Here is a 16320-nt window from a genome sequence, read left to right as displayed (position 1 = left end):
TCCTTCTCTCGCATGTCTGGCCAGAGCCAGTTTGAGCAGGTGAAAGATGAGGAATTAATTCTCCTTCAAAACAGGGCGACCCTGTACTAAAGGGAGAAGCTCTAAACGAGCGTCAGTTTCACGGGGATTCTTAACCAATTTTTGTATCTTTGGCATCTGGTGAATCCTTCTCCAAATAATATCTTCTAATGCATAGCATAAAGTATTCGTGATTGCGAAAAATAATGAACTGTGTGGAAATGAAGCTATAAAAATAATGTTTCAAAGTGATATAGTAACACATGCACCTCTTTATTAACATTTTAAATTGCAAGATGTAGCAGTAGGTCTACTAAGCACGATAATTTCGAAGTCGTGATGAGCATCGGTGTTTCACAATGTCTGCATCAGCTCTCATACGTAACAGTATCTGTGGTTTCTGCTGGTAAGGAAGGCAGAGTATCACCCAATGCTGCTATGGTTTGTGCCTACATTCTTGAAGGAGCTGCTAAATTTCACTTAGAGGTCAGTGAAAATAAAGATGCAATTTTTGGTCCCATTCAAGTTCATAGACACTTTGAACCCTGTCCACTGGAATGCTAACTAAGCATTCTCACAAAATGACTATTTAATGGTGGGGTCTTAGCCAAAGGGCTGACACCCTCCTACCCCCAAACTTAGTGCCCGGCACACTTCCAGACACTTGAGAAAATGTGCGCTGAACAGAACCAAACACTTCTCAGCCTTCCCACCGTAGCAGGGAATGGAGATGGCACACTAGGCCTGCTCCTAGGGCCAGTTCAGACCAGCTGGTTCCCGAAAGCTCTGGGCTTTTCATAGAGGAACTTTATTTTCATTGGAATATGTTTGGAAGCAGGGGGAGGTGTTAGATAACAGGCCCTGAGACTGCTGAAGGGAGACCTGTGCGGTGGCAGGAAACGCTCAGGAACAGTTCATCCTTAAGAAAATATCCTCCCTCTGACACCCGCCAGCTCGGGAGACAGGGGAGGGGGCAGTCGGAAATGAATGTCCATTCCAAAATGAGCCAGTTTTTTCAGTGAGGTGGTTTCCCTCAACCTGGGCCATCGCTGCCTGGGCCATCGCTGAAATAAAATACCAGTAAGGTGTTGCACTGGCTTGTCCTTGCATCCAGCTCAGCTTGCCCCTGGGACCTGCCTGGAGGGAGGGCAGAGGCCCCGGCCTCGCAGCAGTGTTCGGTCGTGCCGGCATCGATTAACCTGCCTGGCGTCTGGGCAGGTCTTTGTGTCCCCTTTCTTTCTTTTGCTCCTGCCAAAAATCACCGTCTGTGTCTTCAACGTTAACTGCACATTTGGATTGCTTGGAGTAGCAAGTATAGGATAGCGGTTATATGCCCAGGCTCTGTGAGCAGACCTTGGTTTATCTCTGTCCTCTGCCACTTCACTGATTTATTGATAACCTCAATAAAATAAACTTGTGCACTACACGTTCCCACTTACCCTCTGTAAAATGGGCCTAATACTAGTACCCACCTCACAGAGGCGTCAGGGGAGTCCATGAAATCCTGCTTCTGAAGCCCTTGCTCAGTGTCTGCATGTTGTAAGCAATCAATAAAAACTAGCTATTATTTTTAAATTAACAAAAGCCTTTTTTTTTTAACTCCTGCTGGTACAAGGCTCAATGCTGGGTGCTGGGCCATTTTCACGTTCAAGGACAGTCAAGGGCTGCAAGGGAGAAATTATTCAGTCCAGTTAATTTTGAACAGCTAGAGGAGAGAATAAATATTTGGTGTCTGAGGAAACTGACTATATTGACCAAGGGGTAGAAGAGGTCCCTGCCCCTGATGGGGAGAGAGACCCCTGGTACTGTGGGATGGGGCAGGTGAGTGCAAAGATTCTTCCATCCACTCTTTTGCTTGTCAGGCTAGTGGCTGTGGAGGGTGACGACAGCCCTGTCTTTGGCCCCAAAGGGGTGCTAGAGGCTTCCGGAGAGCACATGGTCTCCAGCACCCTGCTGCACCTCCACAGCCCTCCCAGCTTGCACCTGTATACACCACAGACCCAGGGATGAGCTTGGGCTTGGGGGCCGGATCTGCAAACCCCTGCCATTGAATGCCTTTTGTTCATACGCACCTACAAGCGTTTTCTTGGGGAGAGGACTTTCCTCACGTTTCCAATGGGTTCTCTGACCCCATAAGAAACACTGCTCTTCAGATTAGCTCCATCCACCGTGCACGGTTCTCAGACTACACGGTGAGCCCCGGACCTTCCTCTGCCACGGGGCTGCGTTTACCATCCAGGGCCGTCCCCTGATAGGGTCCGAATAAATGTGCAGTGGTGGAGTCTGCGTACTTCTACATATTTTGACTTTTCTCAGCAATCTCGCCCTCTCCTTTCTGAGAGCTAGAGGGAAATAAGTGATGACCACAAACCCTAGGAGCCCTTCTCAAGTGCAGCGAAGGCGGGTCGGGGAGGCAGCACTCAGGCCCGCTCTCATCCGGACTTCTGACTTCCGTTGGTCCCACGCGGGCCTCTCCCTCTCTCCTCATTCTCCCTCTTGTTCAAGGCCCAGATCAAGGCCACCTTTTCCAAAAAGACTTCCCTGCCCACCCAGGCACACAATATTTCCTTCCTCTCGACCTCTGTACTCCAGTCATGGTGACAGGTAGCGGTGAGTGGATTTACTGTCTTCTGCCGCACCCAGGTTGGTTCTGTTGCCCAACTAGCCTATAAATTGCTAGAAGGCATAATGGTGTCTTCCTCCCTGCTCCCCCCGACAGAGCCCAGCAGAGTTGGATACAGAGGAGAAGCACTTTGAACACTCCTTAGACTGATCCTTTAGGAAAATAAGTATCTTTGTTTCACTGACCAGAATAAAATGAGATTCAATTGACTTGCTGGTGGGCATTGTCAGTATTGATGTCAGTGACAATGGACCTTCTAGGAACTTCTCAGATTAAATATGAGCTAGGGAAAAAAGAGAGAGAGTAGAAACTATAGATTCCTCAAGAATGCCCTTATACCCAGCCATGGCCCAGTAGCCACAAAGTTGAACACATTGAACATATAGACATTTCCAGTTGAGAATGCTTGCTCTCCAGGCCATCTTCCAGTAACTCGCCAAAATAAGTAGCACAAAGGGAAAGAGGAGAGGTACCCATTACATGTTCTCTAGATTTTCTAGAAAACATGGAGTTGTTCCTTTGGCTACTTGCATGCGAATCTACAAGAAAGGTGGTATTGTAGACATCAAAGGGATGGGCCCTGCTCAGAAAGGATGCCCACAGATGCTCCCTGGCAAAACTGGGCGAGTCTACAGGGTCACCCGGCATGCGGTGGGCATTGCTGTAAACAAACAGGTTAAGGGCAAGATTCTTGCCAAGAGAATTACTGTACAGATTGAGCACGTTAAGCTCGATTCTAAGAGTTGACATAGCTTCCTGAAACATGTGAAGGGGAATGATCAGAAAAAGAAGGAAGCCAAAGAGAAAGGTGCCTGGGTTTAGCTGAAGCGTCAGCCTGCTCCACCCAGAGAAGCGCACCGTGTGAGAACCACTGGGAAGGAGCCTGAGCGGTTGGAACCCATTCCCTAGGAGTTCAGGGCATGATAAGTGGGAGAAAAATAAAAGACCTCTATACTAATTTTTAAAAAAAGAACAAGAATGCTTGCTATTCAGAAGGGGAAAAACTCAGTAACTGAAGGTATTTACATTTTCTAGTTTCAATTTCACCCCTCTTACTACCTAAGTCTCTTTCCCCTCAAAACCCCCAAACTGTGACTAAACTCTCATGGAAGACTGGTTATGGGGTGACCCAGGCATATACGGTGCATTGAGGGTGAAATGATTCCCATGACTTCCGGAATTATTTCCTCAAGTGAGTATGAATGGGTGTATCCATAATTTCCTATGAATATCAGTATATATGTGTTTTGTGCATACACATGTGTATATACACAAATTATTGCTTATATATACAAATTATTTCTATGTATATACGCATACATTCCTATTTGACTGTGTATATGTGTGTTCCTCCACAGGCACTTTGAACAAGGACCCTAAATTAAAGTGTTCCTGAGGCTACAAAACATATTACTTAAAACACCATAAGGCAAAACATTATGGCAGCTTAAGTCCTCCTGTTCCTCTCCAAGCAGGGACCTGGCCTTCCCACATACATTAGCTTATTTTCTCTTCCCAAACACCTGGGAGCAAGGTGTTTGTTACACCAGCTTTTTATTCTCACTAGACTGGGAAACTGATTCCATAAGATTAAGTGATTAAGTGGCTTGCCCTTGGTCACACTGTTGCTAAGTGGCAGAGGCAGGATTTAACCCAGATAGCCTGCCTCCAACACCCACACTCTCTCCAAGGCTGCTGAGGATGGCGAGCCTCGGAGACCAAGGTGGCCTTGTATGTACAAGTCCTGTCTTTCCAACTGCTCCTGCACCTCCTCTGCTCACCTATCTGAGCATTTCCCACAGTGCCTAGCCCAGGCCTGAACACACAATAGAAGCTCAATAATATCTGTCACCTGGAAACTAAATCAGCCTTTTGACGCTCAAGTCAGGTGCTTTCTGAAATAACACTAATTATATGCAATTATGTAAACACACTATCCCATCAGAGTCTGATGACAAAAATAGCTATAATTATCGGACACCTATCGTGGACCAGATGTTTCATAAACTTTATCTCCAGTGCAACTGTATTTAATTCAATAGCCAACTGCTGAATGTTTATTGTGTGCCAAGCACTAGGTTATTGTCCTCAGTTTACAAGTGAGCAAAATAAGGCTCCAACATTGAGTAACTTACTAGAGTGGTGGATCTGGACCGAGGACCAAGGTCTATTTGCTGCCAAAAACCACATCCTCTGCTCTGCCCCCGCCCCAACCTTCCCCATAGGTGCACGCTTACTAACAGTGCAACTATACGAGAATGATTAGAACAAAGGTGGTAATTGCCCGAGGGCCAGCCACACCTGTTATCACAAGCCAGAATGCCACAGTACTACCAGAGGACATTTATTTGAGGCTGAAAGTGACCTGGTCCCTCTGCAGCAGCCTCAGGCCCATGTTCCCCGAGCCGCGTGCCCTCCCCAGCAGTGCTGTATCTTGTTTCTACCTACTTGATTAAAGCGTTCTCACAGCACTGTACATAAATTAATTAGCACACATTCTTCTGTAAGAAACAGCCTCTGGACTTTAGCCTTAATTCTCAGAGACAACAAAATAAAGCACTGGATTTCCGAGTTAAGAACGGCCCTGGCTGTTTCCAGGTTTCCTTTAAAAAGGCAGAACTTGGTGGAAAAACCTCCATGTGGCTGCCTTCAAATGGCTGGGCGGGAGTGCCCTCTTGCCCAGGCGTGACCCAAATGCAGAGAGAGCCAAGGGGAGGGGGTGTCACTGATGAGTGGGGCCGATGCATTGTAATTAATGGTAATAAAAATAGATACTGCAGGAGAGAGAAGTGCCAAGCCAGGAATCCCTACTCCCAGATAGAATTTCTCACAGGTAATGGAAAAAAAGGGGGGAAAAAAGTCACTTGTTATAGGAAATCTGATCTACACGTTGTCTACAGAGAATTTTTGTAAAATAACTAAGGCAATGCAACTCAAAACAGCAACCCCACAAAAATTAGAATAACTCTGCTTAAAAAGGTTTATTTCCTGCAACACGAGGAACTCGGCAGTGCTGTAGGCAGTTAGACCTGGAATTTCTGAGAGCAGTGCATTCAGAGTGTCGTTCCTATGCAGCCCTATGGAGACTCTACTTATGGTTGGAGGAAGCCATCACAGCTTTCTGAGCCTTCCCCCACAAAGAAGAGGAGGGCGGAAAGGGAACTGGGAGGGAAGAACAGGAGGTATGAGGAGGAAGAGGGCCATTCTCCTATGGGCCTAGTACTTCCCAGTTGTTGCTGTCAGTCAAGTCACTCTGGTCATTCAGACATTTCCAGGGCACCCAGTGTGTGCGAGGCAGATCCAGACTCTCCAGAGAGCATATGCGAAAGTGAAAAGCCGGTGTCTGTCCTCCAACGGTGGGCGGATCAGACCTCGGCAACCTAATGGCCTCCAGGCTCCACGGATGCGCCCCAGTTCTGGTGCCCCCTCTGCCAGTGCACGCGGCCGGTTAGTGCAGGGAGGGGGGTGAGGAGGAGGGAACCGGCGGGCCTGCCACCCCCACCCCCTCCCTCCTTCGCAGGAGCCCTGGGGTGGCGGGCAGTGAACCGACCCACCGATCCGGACTCTGGGACCTACCGCGTGGGGGCGCTCGCGGGCAGCGGCAGGCGGAGGCAGGTCCGGAACGCACAGGCCCTCTACCGTCCCGCGGAAAAAAGCCGGCTGCAGACTTTCTAGAAGGCAGCAGCGGCGGTGGTGGGGTGTGCTCCAGTGAACTCACACCGACAGAATGTGGCTTCTCGGACCCAGAGCGGAGCGCCTGGCCCCTCGCCCGGATGCCCGGCCCACCGCGCCCGCGCCCCTGTCCAACCCGGGGCGAAGGGGGCCAGGCTTCCCGTGCCCGCCCGGCAGGGGGTGCCGCACGGGGAGGGAGGCACTCCAGGGCTGCGCGGTGACCGCGCGGGGACGGAAGGCCACCAGCCCGGACAAGCGTCGCAGGAAGGCGGCAGCGCCTTGGGCCTGGGTACACGCCTGGAGCCCCGTTCGGTCCTTGCGCCGCCTCCACGCGGGACCCGGGCCCTAGTTCTCGTTCTTTTCGTTTGAACGAGAGCCCCGGTGAGCCCGCCGCCTCCAAACCGTTTCCCGTGAGGACCCTCCAGGTCATCGCGTGGGTCGGAAGCAAAAGGTCCGAAGGGCGGAGGGAGAGCGTTGGCCACGGGGGACCCTGCTGCTCTGACCCTCGGGCGCTTGTGACCTTGCCAGCCGCGGCGCGGACGACGCCCCGTTTCAGGAGGGCAGCCACTCGGAGCCCAGTGTCCTGCCACCTAGCCCCGGGCTCCGGGCGCCCACGGACCATTGTCTGAAACGGAGAATTTGCGGGAGTGGAATTCCCGCGCCTTCACCTGTCCCAAACGTTGGGCAACACAGGGTTCGGGAGGTTGCAAATAACTCGCTATATCCACCCGTCCGCAACAGAACTGGCGGGTGCAAGGGGGGACAGGCGGAGGCAGTGGGCAGGCGCCTGGAGCCTCGGTATATACCCACCCTACGCTGCTTGCCCGCTTTCAACGAAACGCACCTCGGAGGCCCAAGCGTGAGGCCCGGTGGGAGCAAAAGGCTCCAGGACCGCGGCGGGCCCACGCCTGGGCTCCGGGAGGGCGGACGCCCCACCCCCCACCCCGCTATCCCCACCCCCCCCCCACCCCCAGGACAACCCAGAGCGCACAGCCCGGAGTGCGGAACTGCGGTGCGGGGCGGGCCAGAGTCTGCCCAGGGGATTTCTGCAATAGCTGGCAAGGAACTCTTCCTTTTAGATGGTCCCTTGCTCTCCAAAATGGCCCCAACCCAAAGTCAGGGGAAATGTTGGGAGGCCGGTGCGGATGCTTTCCCCCTTTCTCCAAAAGTTCCTCAAGTGGGCAATGTGCCCACCCAGAGCCAGATAGTGGGGTGCCACCCGTGGGGGCCCTCCAGCCTTGCTCTGGGGAGCTTCCGGCCCGGTTCCAGACACAAAGGTCCCAGGCCGTCCCTGACCAAGAGTCAGGAGCAAAGGCGGTGTTCACACACCCATCCATCTGCCCCTGCTGCCCCCTTCCAGAAAGTCGGGTCCCAGGGCCTTCCAGCACACGTTGGAGGTGAAAGGAGACACTTAAATGAAGCCCAGATTTCCACGGGTTTACAAAAGCTTTTTCATCCCCAGCCATGGAGCTTCTCCTATTTGTGCTTGATGAAATAGTAAGTGCAGGCCTCTCAAGCATGCCTTAGGGAAAGAAGGAGGAAGAGATTCTGTAGATTGGGGTGGGGTTAAGTCCAAGGCGCCTGGCACCCACAGGCCCCTCCAGCAGCTGCTCTGAGCACTAGAACTAGGGGCTGAGGTTGCCTTAGAGTCAGGCTGGCGTCTATCAAATCCCCACCCAGCCATCTCGCAGGTCCTCCGTCCTATGGCAAAGACTGTCAGGGAGGGGGCTTCACTCACAGCAAAGAAACACTAGCTGAGCTTGTAACCTTTTTAGGTTAGCAGGCACTCAGCTGCTGCTACTGGCAAGAGGTTCTAGCCCAGACCTGCTAGAACCGGTTGGTTTCCTGCAAATATGAGGGGAGGGGAGAACTAGGGCATATGGACACACACCCATACGTTGGGCAAATGGAGCTGCAGATTTTCTGTACTTGTTCTGTAATGACTTCATTCGGCACACACTATATTATCCAAGGTGGCGGGTCCTCTGTCTGTTCTCCTGGCAGGTCTGACTCTTGGCGCCTAGTGTCCAGGGGTCACAAAGAGCGCAATGCTGGAAGGATGATGGATCTGAAGCTCCAGAAAAGTTCCAGAAAATCTGCTTTAGCTGAATACAAGCAGGGCCCAGTCCTGGTGGAAGGTCACTCTTGAAACTCCAGGGGTCCAGGGAGGGGCACTTCACGGTGGAAGTTATGGCTGAGGTTGCAAAGACTGCCTGCTTTCTCAAGGTGTCTATTCACAGGCTCACCCCAACCCAGCACCAGCAAGGACCTGGAAGATCACTCAGGCCTCATCTAATCGTCTAATCGGGGCAGGGAATGAGGTGGAACAGATCACAAACTGGCGCAAAGTTGCATGTCAGGGACTGACTGCCCAGTCCCACTCACCTGTCCCAGATGGGGTGCTCCCCCACAGCCTTGGCCTGACATCTCCAGGGTGTAAAATGGCCATGGCCAGAGTTGGAACCAGCCTGCCAGTAGTTAAGCATGTGGCTGAAGTAGAGGTCTTGAAAAGCATAGGTTGCCCCTTCTCAAGGGCCAGAAGGTAGGCTCTGACACTCAGTGTGTGCAGGGGGAAGTAAATTCTTCCCCATGTCTCCCAGAATCCTCAAAAGCCAAGCCTGGAGTGAACCCTGTTTAGTGGCAGGTAGAGCTCTGGATAGAATGGCCTGGATGTGGCCCACACACAGACTCTGAAGATGCCGCCTGGATTTCTGCAGGGAGCTGCCCCTGGCTGGTTCAGAAAATACTCTGACAGCACTGTGGTCTCAACACACCAGGGTAGGCCCCAGAAGAAAAAGTCTTGGGAACAGTCCCAGGGTTCCATTTTTTCGAGCATGCAAACACCCACCCAACCACCCCCAAGACTTCTAGAATGCTTGAGCAGGAGGGCAACTCTTGAGGGGAAAAAAGACACTTAGAGGAATAGTAGTCTTGTTCATAGACAACAAGCAAAGTTGCAACTTGAACCCAGAGCTCTGGATTCCCATTCCAGTGCTCCTAGCACAAACCTCCCAGAAAGCTTAAAGGGTGGTAATGAAGAAACGTTGCCTAGACACAGGTTCCAGTCTTAAACTGTGGGCAGAGCCGGGGCTTTGTGTTGGCTTGGATCCTGGCTCCAGAAGCCAGATCGGCTCAGGCCTGCAACAACTCATAGCCAAGAGGGAAAACGAAATGGAAAGGACCAGTGCGGGAAGAAACTCAGCCCCTGGCTTTTCAAAAAAGCAGATAACATCAGCAGCCCTTCTCCCAGAGAACCAGTAACACGTGTTTCCACACCGTCCTGACAAAGAAGCAAAAAAACAGGGCCCCCTTTTCAAGCCCCTAATTCCTGAGCTCAGCGACCAGGTTCCTGAGCTGGAAGTGGCGGGAGGTGAGGCGCAGATTGGGGTGGGGGTGGGGGGGTCTCCACTCAGTCCCCCGGAACTAGCCACGGGAGGAGCGCCGGCCGTCCTAGTCTCCAGGCCCTAGCCTGCCCTTGGGCAGACTGCGGGAGCTACAGACCGGAGTCAACTTCTGTGGAAGCCACACGGAAGTGCTGGGCGCGTCTAGAGCCGCGCGACGCGTGGGACCCGTGGGGTTAAGTCTGAGTCCCCGCCCGGCAAGGACAGAGAGCTCCGAGCCGGGGTGGGACCGCCTGCAGGGCAGCCGCTGGGTTAGGAGAGGGCGGGAAAGGCGGGATCCTCCAAGAAGTAGATTCTCAGGCGTCCGCCTACGGTCACTGCCAAATCTTCCCCACTTCTCTCGCCTACTCCCTCCCCCATTCCCTCGAGGACTGTTCTGGTCCGGAGTTCCTAGGATGGGGGTGGGGCGCAGTCAGCAGGAAAAGCCAAATCTTTGAGGGGCGTCGGAGCAACTCCAACTTTCCCATCTCACAGGCCGGCTCCCGGGCAGAATCTATACCCGCAGACAGTGGCCCCAGGAAGGCTGGGGTGACCCGGAGTGCGGCGGGGGCACCCTGCGGAGTCTGCTTACGGCTGCCCAAAGTTTCTTCCCCCTCGAAGCTTCCTCCACCCCTCTCTTCCCTTCCTCCCGGCACCCCCTTAAACAGTCCTCCGCCTTCCCTTCTCTCTTCTTCCCTCCCCGCCCCGGTCCTCCCCTTTTCTTCCCCGCGCGTCTCCACTCCGCCCCCCTCCCGTGTCCGTCCCCTCCCCTGCTCTTTGGGCGTCCGCCCCGTCAATCACCGCCGCCGCGGGCCCCTGCCCGGACTTCTCCGCCTCCTAGGTTCTGGGAGCGCCTCCGGCTCCCGTCTCGGGCCGCCCTCCGCTTCGCGCGGAGCCGGGCGATCTGTCAGCGGAGCCAGCCGGGGGGAGCCTCCAGGCCCGCGGGGGCTCGGGTTACCAGTGACTGACAGCGTCTCCATGGCGAATAATTTGACTCCGACTATTGTCTGGCGCGGGCAGGCCCCGGGTCAGATAACCAGACCAATCAGGGTGCGGGCCGCCGCGCCTCATGCCCGCTTAGAATAATATTATTAAAAAAGCTGCGAGCGAGCTAGACGGGAGGGAGACCGAGTGAGAAGCTAGCGAGGGAGTGGCGGGCGGGCGGGCGGACGCGGAGCATGCCGAGCGGCGCCCCGGGCGGCCCCCCGGCTTGGATGAGGGCGCAGGCGAGGCGCGCAGGCGACGGGGACGAGGAGCTGTTTGGGAGCCGCGGCCGGCGCGGGGACGTACTGCAGTGACTCGGACTTCGCCGGGAGCCAGCGCCGGGCCAGGGGGCCCGCCCCTCGGCCCGGACCGCCCGGCGGGGAGGCGCCCATGCCGGACAGCGCAGCCCGGTGAGGGCGCGCGCGGGCGGGGGCGCAGCCGGCATCATGTCCATGCTGCCCACCTTCGGCTTCACGCAGGAGCAAGTGGCGTGCGTGTGCGAAGTGCTGCAACAGGGCGGCAACATCGAGCGGCTGGGCCGCTTCCTGTGGTCGCTGCCCGCCTGCGAGCACCTCCACAAGAATGAAAGTGTGCTCAAGGCCAAAGCGGTGGTGGCCTTCCACCGCGGCAACTTCCGCGAGCTCTACAAAATTCTGGAGAGCCACCAGTTCTCGCCGCACAACCACGCCAAGCTGCAGCAACTGTGGCTCAAGGCGCACTACATCGAGGCCGAGAAGCTGCGCGGCCGGCCCTTGGGCGCCGTGGGCAAGTACCGCGTGCGCCGCAAGTTTCCGCTGCCGCGCTCCATCTGGGACGGCGAGGAGACCAGCTACTGCTTCAAGGAAAAGAGTCGCAGCGTGTTGCGCGAGTGGTACGCGCACAACCCCTACCCCTCGCCCCGTGAGAAGCGAGAGCTGGCTGAGGCCACGGGTCTCACCACCACACAGGTCAGCAACTGGTTCAAGAACCGGAGACAGCGCGACCGGGCAGCCGAAGCCAAGGAAAGGTACGAGTAAGTAGAGCTCCAGCGCCTGCTCCCCGTGGGCTCCAGGGAGGAGGTCACGGGGCATCGGCTTTATCCCCAGGAGAGGCCCAAGGTGGGCCCATAGTCGCGGCCACTGCCCAAGTGGATCCAGGCCTGACCTGGGCGGCGGATGGCGCTCAGGTCTTTGGGGAGAGCCAGAGGGCAGGGATTTGTCTAAAGCGGGCAAAGCTGTTGGGGAAGTTGTGGACTAACTGCCTGGTCGCTTACGGACAAAAATAGAGAGGCAGCGAGCTCCTGGGAGAAAGCAAGACAATGCTCCCGGATGGCCTGCAAGCAGGGCACAGCAGGCAGGACCTAATAGTCCTCCGAAGGGCCGAGTGGGTTTGGCCTAGGACTGTTGGGATTGCGGGTTTCACGCGGCCTGTGCGAATTTCCTAGCACTTCCCAGAACTGTCTGTCTGCCTTACTCGGTTTTAGGCCAAAGTGTGATTAGGGGTCAGGACTGGGATGGGAACTTCCCTGGTGTGACCTGGATGTGGAGGGAGGGGCCTGGGCAAGAATTTCCCTTGTCTGGTTATGGGAGCCGATAGTGAGAATCTGATCCCGCATAGGAAGGACCAAGAGGCAAAAAGCTTGGGGAGGAAGTGTCAGCTCTGGGGCAGAAGAAGAGAAGTGCATGCCCCCTTTTCAGCCTTGTCGGACCCAGCAGCCCTTCCCTGGCCTGCCAGGCCCTGGACCCCTCTCTCCTCTGGTCTTACCCTCTTTGGTGGGTAGGTGCATAGGTTTGGGGTGAGCTGGGACAGCAGAGAGGCTGTTAGTTGCTTGTCCTCGGGGAAACCAAGACTTCTTGAACTAGCCTAACGATTGACCGTGGGCCCTTGTGGCTGCCAGCACTGTTGCCCCTCAGAAACCCAAATCTGGAGGGGAAACGGGACAGAATCCAGCCTGAGGGCAGCAGCAAGACAAGCCTCCTCCCTGGGTTGGTGGTACACGATGTGTGCGACCCAGAGTTTGAATGATCAGGGTTTGAGGGAGGATTGACAGTGGAACTGGATCTCTGGAGGGAGGGGTAGCTTCTGGTGGACCCTAGCGTCTGAGACCATGAGGGTACAGCATCCACAATGATAAACTCTTAGCTACCAGCCCTGTGGCAAGTTCCCCTCTAAGAAAACAGAAAGAAAAAGCCTCAGGAAGCCAGTGAAGAGAATCTACCCAAAAGTTCAAATCTCCAAATCTGTCAGAGCTGTCAGTCAGAGGCAGGGCAGAAGGTGGGTTCTCCCTGCTGGGGTCCCCTTCCACCCAGAATGGCACGAGTCCAGACTCCTAAACAACTTTGTTCTCAGGCCAGGCCGCAGGTAGCGGCTGCAGAGTCGCTCGTTTTCTGGGCGATGGGAAGGTCTGAGGCAGGATTAGGAGTCCCTTTCATTCCCCTTTCCCCACTCCCCTATGAGCCCTCCAAGCTCCCAGTTTCCAGTCCCCCAGCTGAAGTTTTCCCTGTGCCGCCAGGGAGAGGGAGTTCTGCCTCCACAGGGCCTTGCACCTAGGCCGAGCGAGGAGAGCCCTCCCCCGGCCTGCCAGTATGAAGCCAGAGGGAAAGGACTCTTAGCTCCAGGAATCTGCTGGGCAGCCAGATATTTCCCTTAAGCACAGAAAAGCAAAAGGAGATGAAGGCCTCTGGGATCCCCAACTTTAAGTGGGGCTCTGTGCCTCCTATCTAGGGTCTCTTACTCTCCTGGCCCCGCACCTACCCAGCAAGTCCTGGGAGGAGACGCGAAAAGTGTTCCGAGGAGCCAGACGTCCTCTCTTCCTCCCCATCCTGGCCACACACGCAACTCCAGGGAGCCCCCCCCCCCCCACCAGCCCTCTGCTCTGGGACAGAAATGTTAGCAAAGCCGGGGGGAGAGGGGGCGGTGGTGAAGAATGGGGGGAACAACCTACAGAAAGCAAGAAAGATTTTCATGAGATTGAGAGCGTGAGAAGTGAGAAGATATGATACCGGGAGAAGGGTAAGAAAGAAATCGGTGTTGAGAGATTGAGAACTGGCAGAAAGAATGAGAGCCCCAGACCAGGCCAAAAGAACATGGTAGAAACCGAACACCCGCAGGCAGCCCGCGGCGGCTCGGGCTCCGAGGAGGACCGCAGGCTCGGGCCCCGGGCGTCGCGGCGCTGAGCAGCCCAGGTCTCCCAACTGACCTGGCTGCTTTGCTCCTGCACTTGCAGGGAGAACAGCGAGAACTCCAACTCCAACAATCCGCTGGCAGCGTCGCTGAACGGCAGCGGCAAGTCGGTGCTAGGCAGCTCGGAGGACGAGAAGACGCCGTCGGGGACGCCGGACCACTCGTCGTCTAGCCCCGCGCTGCTGCTCAGCCCGCCGCCGCCTCCCCCCGGGCTGCCGTCCCTGCACAGCCTGGGCCACCCTCCGGGCCCCAGCGCAGTGCCCGTGCCCGTGCCGGGCGGAGGCGGCGCGGACCCGCTGCAGCACCACCACGGCCTGCAGGACTCCATTCTCAACCCCATGTCAGCCAACCTCGTGGACCTGGGCTCCTAGAGCCCCGCCCGCCTCGGCGCGCTGGCCGCCCGGCTAGGCCCCGGGGACCTGAGAGACACGTGCTGGGAGGGCCTCCGGCGCCGGCGGCCCCGCCAGGTACTGAGAGACCCGCACGCGATCGAGCAGAACCGCTGGCCCCGGCAGGGCCCACGGCCTTCTGGTGTAGTCTTTGTTGGGGCTTTACTTTCAACAAGTTGCTTTGGAGAGCCTTTGGAGGCCTGGGACCGGGTCTTGAACCAGGGAAGAGAATAAATTATACACCGGTCTTACACTCTCTCTCCCTACCTTCTCTCCTCTTCCGTTCTCTCTTCCCTTCCCTGGCTCTTCCTTTCCCTTCCTTCCTTCTCTCCTTTTTCTCTCCCCTTCTTGACCCTGTCCGTTTCCCTCTATATTTCTGGCTTGTCACCTCTCATTAGATTTCTGTTTATCTGTCTCTCTGTTTCTGTCCCTCTTCTCTCGGCTCGCCTTGTGTATCCTGGCCCCTGGGTCTATACCCCTCAATATTTTTCCTCCTGCATGGCCTTCTGTCCCTCCTCGTCCCTCCCTTTTCTGGGATGGGAAGTGGGAGGAGGAAAAGCAAACGAAAGACAGGGCCTTTGAACCTAGGCCATCTCCAGAGGCCCTAAGCAGGTGGGGAGGCGGTCATTGGGGCTGCAGGTGTCCGCTTTGCCCTAGTAACTTAAGTGAAAGAGAAGGGTGGCAGCGAGACGCCCTGAAGGACCCCCTGCCGCCGCCCGCTGGCTCTGCCTGCGGCTCTGCGCTGCGCTCTCCTCTTCCTCCCGGCACTGCGGCTGCAGTGCTCCCGGCGGAGCGTGCCTCCCGAGCCGCGGACTTGCCGTCTCCCTGTTATGCCCTCATGTGAATGTTCTTCGAGAAATATTTCTGCTTTTATTTTATAATAAAATTAGAAATGATAAATATATATATATATGGACACATACCATGAGGCCCTCGAGCCTTCAGTGAAGCAGTGTCTGATTTCCCTGCAGGGACTCGCCACCCGGTTCTGGGCAACGATGCCCCAGGAGTCCAAAACCCGGAGACCCCTTCCCACATACACAACGTGTCTGAGTCGAAAAGTGGAGCGAAGGGACTGGAAATTCGGGGGCCTCCTCCAAAGTCCTCTGTCCCTTTTCTTGTCCCAGCAGCTCCGTGTAGAAGCGGGGAGGGGAAGGCTGCTCCTCTTGGTCACCCCTCCTCGCCCACCAGCCAAGCGGTGCCCGCACCACCTCTTTACCTTGAGGATTCCTGGACGCGGGGGGGGGGGGGGGAATGGGAAGCTGTGCGTGGAGCATGGGTACCTGCGTTGGGAGGCACCACGGCTGGGGAACAAATCTCGCGGTGCAGATTTCCTGAAAGGGCGCACTCGGGGACGATCGCAGTCCCCAAGTCAGGGTGCGACACACGGGGCAGATTCGCTGGCCCCAGGGGCCACTGCTCACGCGCTCCTCTGGTCTCGAAGCCCAAGTCCTGTGAGTGTGGCCATGGAGCGAAGGTCTCCACGCTCACAAATCTGCAGTTTTGCAGTGGAGATGAAAGGGTGGGGACGAGAGAAGTCGGAGGAGACTCGGGGAGGCCGGCTGCTCGGGCGCGCGTTCTAAGTGGAAGCAAAGCCGTGCTGCCGGGGCTTGGCTGGCGAGCCGAGGGGGCACCTCCGCGCGTCCTGCCCCTAGGTGCCTCTGTGGCTGTAGCTTAACCTGCAGCAACACTTCCCCTCAGGGGACTGAGCCCCCCCCACCCCCCACTCTTATTAAGCGACAAGTCTAGCTGGTCCAGGCGAAGGGGCGGGTCTCCTCCAGGAGGAAGTCGAGGCTTTTCAGGTCACGGTCGACTGTCGGTGACGGACACATCCCACCTCCGCGACCAGGGTGTTGGGGACCAAACCTGCCCGTCCGGACTAGACGGGAAGGGAAGGACGGGATGCCGCGCGTTCTTCCGGCAAGGTGATCCTGGAGCGGGAACTCCTCGGGCCTTTCCTCTCTGGTGCAGTCTGCGCTCACGGAAAACGCTTTGGCGCGAACTTTCTGAGTGTTAAGGGTCCCTTCCCAGTCCAGACTCTTGCAGACACGGCACACTGAGTGAGCTAGCTTGGCGCAGGGACCGTGTCTGG

General features: G+C 55.9%; 1 protein-coding gene and 1 pseudogene across 2 annotated transcripts; both read left to right on the top strand.

The window, feature by feature from the left end:
- The first annotated feature begins 3082 nt into the window (after positions 1–3082).
- On the top strand, positions 3083–3565 carry LOC114500831 (annotated as a pseudogene).
- Positions 3566–10996: 7431 nt separating this feature from the next.
- SIX2 (SIX homeobox 2) lies at positions 10997–15126 on the top strand. Of its 2 annotated transcripts, none has more exons than XM_028516119.2 (2): positions 10997–11683; positions 13883–15126. In XM_028516119.2, the coding sequence occupies exons 1-2, from the start codon at positions 11124–11126 to the stop codon at positions 14208–14210; spliced, it is 888 nt and encodes a 295-aa protein (XP_028371920.1). In that variant the 5' UTR covers positions 10997–11123; the 3' UTR covers positions 14211–15126. The 2 variants fall into 2 exon arrangements, with proteins under 2 accessions (XP_028371920.1, XP_028371919.1); XM_028516118.2 differs by having other exon boundaries at positions 10997–11689.
- The last annotated feature ends 1194 nt before the right edge of the window (positions 15127–16320 follow it).

This window comes from Phyllostomus discolor, chromosome 6 (genome assembly GCF_004126475.2).
Source record: "Phyllostomus discolor isolate MPI-MPIP mPhyDis1 chromosome 6, mPhyDis1.pri.v3, whole genome shotgun sequence".
Classification (NCBI taxonomy): domain Eukaryota; kingdom Metazoa; phylum Chordata; class Mammalia; order Chiroptera; family Phyllostomidae; genus Phyllostomus; species Phyllostomus discolor.
Note: the sequence above shows the minus strand (reverse complement) of the source record. Positions and strands in the feature narration are given on the sequence as shown.

Excerpts from the sequence above, each read along its gene's own strand:
- SIX2 (XM_028516118.2), top strand. The coding sequence starts at position 11,124 with ATGTCCATGCTGCCCACCTTCGGCTTCACGCAGGAGCAAGTGGCGTGC. Across the intron at positions 11,690-13,882 it reads GAAGCCAAGGAAAGGTACGA|GGAGAACAGCGAGAACTCCA; the intron begins GTAAGTAGAGCT and ends CTGCACTTGCAG.